We start from the raw sequence: 7,085 nt of genomic DNA, 5'->3' as shown, positions 1-7,085 counted from the left end.
AGGGAGAGAGAGAGGGAAGGAGAGGGAGGAAGGGAGGTGAGAGAGAGCGAGAGCAAACGAGAGAGAGAGAGAGAGAGAGAGAGAGAGAGAGAGAGAGAGAGAGAGAAAGGAAAGATCGAAGTAGGAATAAGACTTGCTGAGAAGAAAGTTTTCAGTGAGGGGTTTGAGGAGTGGCAGATAGTCACGGTGATTTGATTTTAAAAGATCAGAATTCATTTTTGTATTATCGAGGAATAAACAGTAATAAAAAGGACCAACTTCCTTCTTAGGGTTATCAGCTTTCCCCTAAATAGGCTGAGTAGCTTCAGGGAGACACCTCCAGCCCCTGAAATTCAGTGTCAGCTCATTATTATTCAGCTGTCCACCTGGAGCTGCCACTGAAGTGACAACTTGGCTGGATGCTAAGGACCCCAGGGGAGAGCCTATATCTCCACCCCCTCCCAGTGACATATGGTCTTCCTCCCACATTCTCTGCTGGAAAATGACACCCCCACCTGCAGCCCTCACAGGGAGATCCCAGCCATCAGGAAAGGTGGGGGTTGCTGGGGCTGCACACTCAGTCCCTTTGGCCACCCAGTACCAGGGACACACACATAGCTCAGTCTCGGGAACCCTGGCAATCCACAGACAGCCTTGGAGGCCAAAAAGCACACTCTGTACAGAGTTATTGGCTTGTGATCATGAGGATGCTCAAAAAAAAAAAAAAAAAAAAAAAAAAAAAAGGAAGCAGGATCCAGGTAGCAAATGTTAAGGGCTTGATCTCAGGAAGGGCTCACTTGAGCTCACAGAGTGACAGTAGATCCAGGTGTTGGAACCTATGTGTAATAACCTTTCCATGCCTGTGGAGCAAGTCCTGGAGGTGAGGCCAGGCACCTGGATGTGGTTGCTGGCTCTGATTTGGGTCCTTACACCATCAGATGGAAACACAAATAATCACACCTACCCCACGGAGCTGTGGAGGTAAGAACAGGCCTTCTCTATTCTGTTGTTATTGGGGACCAATCAGTATCTGGTGTAGAATGTACCCTGTACTACAAGAAGCTGGGCTATACCATTGGCCTCTGCCCACTAGACACCAGTAATGATAACTAAAATTTGTCTTCCTTCCACCCAGCTGTGATAACTAAAATTTGTCTCCACTGTCAAGTGTCCCTAGAAAGATGGGTGAAACAAAAAGATCTCCAGCAAGGAAACGCAGAATTTTAAGGGGACTGAGATTTCTAAAGACACGTGGATACAGTGATAAAATTATGAAGTGGGAAGAAGGAAATGTTTTTTGCCCTAAAGAATGACTACCAGCCAAACATGCACTTTGAGTGTCATGCCTAGCCCTGTGGGGTTGATATGGATGTTGTTTGGATTGAATGTTTCTTTAGGTCCCCTATGTATGTGTTGAAATCCCAAGCTCCAGTGTGTTAAGAGTAGGAGATGGGGTCTCCAAGAGTAGGAGACGAGTTGCCTGGGAGATGACTTGATCATCACCGTGGAGCCCTTCTGAGATGATCCTAGGGAGCTTTGTCTCTTTCTCTCTACCCTGAAGGATACCATCCTCAAGCCAGGAAATGGCTCTCAGTAGCCACAAGGTTTGTGATCACCTTAAATTTGGCTGCCCAGCCTCTGGAATGGTGAGAAACAGATTGAAGTTAATCCAGACCCTATACTGCCTGGGTTTGTGTGTAAGCCTGCCAGAAGCTAGTGTCATCAGAGAGGAATGAGCCTCAGTTGAGGAAACGCCTGCATGAGATCCAGCTGTAAGGCATTTTTTTCAATTAATGACCAATAGTGGAGGGCCAAGCCCATTGTGGCTGGTGGCCCTGGGTTCTATAAGAAAGCAGGCTTAGCATGCCATGGGGAACAAGCAGTAAGCAGCACCCTCCATTGTCTCTGCATCAGCTCCTGCCTTCAGATTTCTGCCCTGCTCAAGTTCCTATCCTGACTTCCTTTAGTGATGAACAGTAATGTGGAAGTGTCAGCTGAGTAAACTCTTTCCTCCCCAGGTTGCTTTATGCCCATGGTGTTTCATTGCAGCAATAGTAACCTAATACAGTAACCAAGCAATAGTAACTAAGACCATCCCCAATGCGGTATATTGCTTCAGTAGCATGAAGACTATTGCATCAAAACAAATTGTATTTTGACTTCAAAACTATCCAGAGCTTAAGAAAGACAACCAACCTTAATCTTTCTTGCCAGATTGTGGGGGTATTTCCATAGTGGCCTTTTTACTACCATTTTTAGTTGATACAAAATGATGTGTATTTAAGGTATAAAGAGTGATATTTCAGTATACGTCTATAAAAATTATGACAGGGTTCTGAAGCAAACGGCTACCTCATCCGAGCCTCAGCATTCATGAATTAACAAGCTGCCTAGTGCAGCTGCCAGAGCACAGGGATGTGTTTGTGAGTTCCCAGAAGACAGTGGCCAACGTGGTCTCCACACTTTACAAAATAGATAGTTGCCAACAGAACTATTCTGGGCAGCCTCGAACTAGAAACTGGCCTCGGGCTCAGTCCTCTGCACAGCAGAATTGGGGCATTAAACTGAGGAATCAGAGAGCTAGATAAGGAGTTTTAAGAACACAGAACAGTCAAGGCAAACATAGAGCATGCTATGTAAAGCTATTGCCTTAACTGGAATACTAAGCTTCAGTAGGGTGTTATCCAGCAAGAGCATTATGGTCAAATGTCTGGAAACATGACTTTAAACCAAGTTAAAAGTTTTTCTTCTTCTTCTTCATATACTTCTCAGAGCCTTTAAAATGCTGATATCCCATAAACCTTGGAGGAGATGACCCAGAATGACAACACAGGGCTTTCCTCATAGGGGGAGTCATGACACTAGTGTTGTATAAAACACAGGTGAACTGCATGGTCTAGGCTGTCTTCTCGGCTTCACACAGTGTCTCAATTCATGGCAGCCCTCTCTAAGAACTTGGAGAGTTTATAACAGATAAGCACTGTAGGCTCACAAGTCATTCAGAGGATCAGAGGCTACAGAAGGTTAAAAATATTCAGAGTGATTAGAACCCCAGACACAGAGTCAATCTTGACCTCTGTGTCACTCACCAGCGATCCCTTCTCAGGAAAACACTGGCAGACAGAGCAGTTTCTTCCTCCGCAGGGGCTGCCGTATTTCTTGCCACTCTGGAAAACAAAGTCGCTTGTTGAGTATATTAAGCCTCAGATCTTAGTCGAGTCCATGGAATATACAATAAAACAAGCCCAACATGTTCAAATCCCACAGAACACTTTTTACCTTGGATCCAGGCAAAGCAAATACTAATTTATTTATTATGAGACAGGTCGTTGCTATGTAGTCGGGATGCACTCAAACTTTTGATCCTCCTGCCTCTGCTTCAACACGGTCAGCATCACACCTGGTTGCAATGAGTAATTCTGACTAGTAAAAGCACAGAGCCCCTGCACTGTGGGAGGGGGTGGGGTAATCAATCCTGGGGGGACTGATTACACTGGTCAGACCCTGCAACTCGGAGGACAATGGAGAAAAAGGAACCTTGTTCAAAAGCCACCAGAGACAGAATCCTCTAGAGCCTTCTTTCCTATGAAGACTGCATTAGTAAGTTGTGAGCAGTCTAGGGGTGTATTTAAATGATGCAGTTAGAAACGTTATGGCCAGACAAGAGTCTAGGCTCAATGATAAGCTTGACTTCTTCCTCATGGCCTCTTTGCTGTGCCTCCCAGATCAGCCAGGATAAGTGACCCTCACCAGACAAACCCTTCCTAAGACAATTCTCCAGAATGTCTTCCAGTTTGGATTTAGTTTTTTCCTTCCTGCAATTGATGGTTCTCCAAGGTGGGTTCCTCTAATGCAGTAGTTGTCAACCCATGAGTCACGACCCCTCTGGGGTCACATATCAGAGATTCTGAATATGAGGTATTTACATTACAATGAGTAATCATAGCAAAACTACAGTTATGAAGTAGCAACGGAAATAATTTCATGGTTGGGGGTTACCACAACATGAAGAACTGTATTAAAGGATCCCAGAATTGGAAAGGTTGCAAACTTATGGGAGTCTAATGTGTCCCTCAGTCAGAAGCTCCTGAATCTCAGTGGTTTTGGCTTTTCCCTCCTTCACACACACACACACACACACACACACACAGCTATACACACAGAGACACATATACACACATACACAGATACACATGCAGATATAGCTATATACACACAAACACAAAGAAAGACACATACACACACATAAAACACACAGAGATACATACATATGCATGCAATGTGTGCACACACTGTATGCACATACTCACACACCTCACACAAAGTTCCTGTCCTTTGTGAGACAAAGCACCTTGTCGTCTATCACATCTCCACATTTCCAGACTCAGAATCATCAGCCACTTCAATACCAAGTGTAGTCCAAGAATTCCTATTTCCACACGTAGACTCTCTACAAAAATCAGCCACCTTCAAGCACTTGCTCTCAGCCACCCACTCAGGCTATGGCTCCTATGGGACAGGGGAGGTAGGTGCTAGAGCTACCCGTAGAAATAAGATTACTAAGCATGTAGCAGAGATAAACTTCACCTATTCCAACCTTGCCAATTTGTATAATTGAGACAATGAACATAAATCAATGTGAAGTGAAAGAAATAGAGAATGTTCCTTATACAACCACAGCATTCAGGAGGTGGAGGCAAGGGGATCAGGACAAGTTCAAGACCAACCTAGGATACATGACACATTGTCAAAAAAGAAAGAAAGAAAAGAAGGAAGGAAGGAAGGAAGGAAGGAAAAGAGGGAGGGAAGGAAGGAGGGAGGGAGGGAGGGAGGGAGGGAGGGAGGGAGGGAGGGAGGGAAGGAGGAAGGAAGGAAGGAAGGGAGGGAGAGAGGAAAGGAAAAAAGAGGAGAGAGAGAAAGAGAGAGAGAGAGAGAGAGAGAGAGAGAGAGAACTAAGTCAACAGTTATGATCCTAGTGAAAGGCTGGTAAGTAGATGTAATACATGTTAGTAAGTATAGTATACATAAATATATTCATAAGCATACAGAAATACATGCATATGTGTAACAGGAGAAGTTGAAAATTACCGGTACCTGATCTGTCTTGTGTTATGGAACCGCCATATTCCCAACTCGACTAGGCCTGAGGTCATGAGCAACAACATGTTCTCTACACTGGCCCGGCCACCCACAAGATGTCAGCGTGGGAGATGGCTCTGCCTTTCTACCATGCTATCTCCACAAGGCTGGGCTGAGCCCAGACCATCCCACCATCCATGCAGTACCCATTATGAACGAGACTCTAATGCTTAAAGATTAATCAAAGGCTTTATATATTTGGTAATGATCAAATAATAAGATGCCCACACAATTAGAGGTATAACCCAATACCTAACCTAGATATTACAACTACCTTAGACTGCTGGAGACACTCGTACATATGCCACCTTTTTCCCCTCTCCCTCATCCTCCTTCCTCTCCTCTTCCTCTCCTTACTCCTCCTCTTCCTCTCCTTACTCCTCCCACCTTAGCTCCTCCCAACTTGCTGGGAAAATAGGCTGCTACACATATGTCCATAATTGTCAGTGAGTGTGGGAAAAGACAAAGGTTCTACTTAAAAGTTTGTTTTTTAATCACTCAGTCTAGACTTCCTTTAAGGGGCAGCATGGTGGTTTGAATGAAAATGGCCCCCATAGGCTAATAGGGAATGGCATTATTTGAAAGGGATAGGATTTGTGACCTTGCTGGAGGAAGTGTGTTACTGAGGATGGGCTTTGAGGTCTCAGATGCTCAAGCTAGCCCCAGTGAAATTCTCTTCCCACTGCCTGCCAACCCTGATGTAGAACTCTCAGCTACTTCTCCAGCATCATGTCTGCCTGCAAACCGCTATGCTTCTCACCCTGACGATAATGAACTAAACCTCTGAAACTGTAAGCCAGCCCCAATTAAATGTTTTCCTTTATAAGAGTTGCTGTGGTCATGGTGTCTCTGCAGCAATAGAACACTGACTAAGACAGGCAGGAACATTTTTCTTGAGTACTCTGTCAACCACATACAAGGTTGAGCACAGCATTGCATGTCTGTAATCCCAGTGCTGAGAAGAAAAAAACAGAACTCCTGGGGCTTGGTGGTCAGGTGGTATGGCTGAATTGGTGAGCTCCATGTTCACAGGAAACTCTGTCTCAATTAATGGTAGACAGCAATAGAAAAATATGCTCAATGTTGACCTTTGACCTCCCTATACATGTATGTGAACACATACACACACCACATAAGCCACACATAAATAAGTTTGAAATTTATAAAGTACATGACTCTCGACTTTTGGTTAACATTGTTATCTCTGAATGCAGGAGTTCAAAATCCTGAAACACTAAGAGTTAAATGCTCAGGCTTGGCTGGTACAGTGGAAAAGCACAGTAGCTAGTCTGAGTATTTGGATTCATTTAAGGTCAGAATTCATTACTGTGCTCAGTGAAATACCAAAATAGTGATGGCAAAAATGGCATCAGTAGATTAGATGCCTTGATAACAAAGGCAGGTTGTTTATGTGATAGTGCTTATTTCTGCCAACCATCGCTGAGATATGTGGGGCAGGATTACATTTCAAGAGTCATTTTAAAACAGATTAGCAGATTCTAAGAAAGAAACATTCATTGACATACGAAATGGGGTTGTGAGCTTGTAAAAGAAGAGTACACACTTAATAAAAACATACAGGATGAGGAAATACTGAGTTTGAAACCCAGACCCCAGGTTAAGTTGCAACTTATGGTGGTACAGGCTCATAACCTCATCACTGGGGAGACAGAGAGACTAGCAGATCCCCAGGGATCACAAGGCAGCCTGCTTAGCCTACTTGGTACATTTCAGGACAATGAGAGTCCCTGTCTGTAAAACAAACAAACAAACAAACAAAAAGAGGCAGATGATCCCTAAAGACTAACGTCTGCGTTTGTCTACTAGCCTGCTTACTCAGCAAACACATGTGTGCTAACTTGAATACACATGGGTTTGCACAAATAGACACACACACACACACACACACACACACAGAGAGAGAGAGAGAGAGAGAGAGAGAGAGAGAGAGAGAGAGAGAGAGAGAG

At 44.2% G+C, this 7,085-nt stretch overlaps 1 protein-coding gene across 1 annotated transcript in view; it reads right to left on the bottom strand.

Annotated features, from left to right (window-relative positions):
* Positions 1-7,085, bottom strand: part of Col4a4 (collagen type IV alpha 4 chain) — a 125,117-nt gene that overhangs the window by 100,609 nt on the left and 17,423 nt on the right. The window contains exon 4 of the mRNA XM_028789422.1: positions 3,069-3,146. Coding sequence (XP_028645255.1) covers positions 3,069-3,146 — 78 coding nt within the window. The remainder of the gene's footprint in view (positions 1-3,068; positions 3,147-7,085) is intronic.

Source organism: Grammomys surdaster, unplaced genomic scaffold, assembly GCF_004785775.1.
Source record: "Grammomys surdaster isolate TR1022 unplaced genomic scaffold, NIH_TR_1.0 125833, whole genome shotgun sequence".
NCBI classification, from domain to species: Eukaryota; Metazoa; Chordata; class Mammalia; order Rodentia; family Muridae; genus Grammomys; species Grammomys surdaster.
This window is presented reverse-complemented; position numbering and strand designations above follow the sequence as displayed.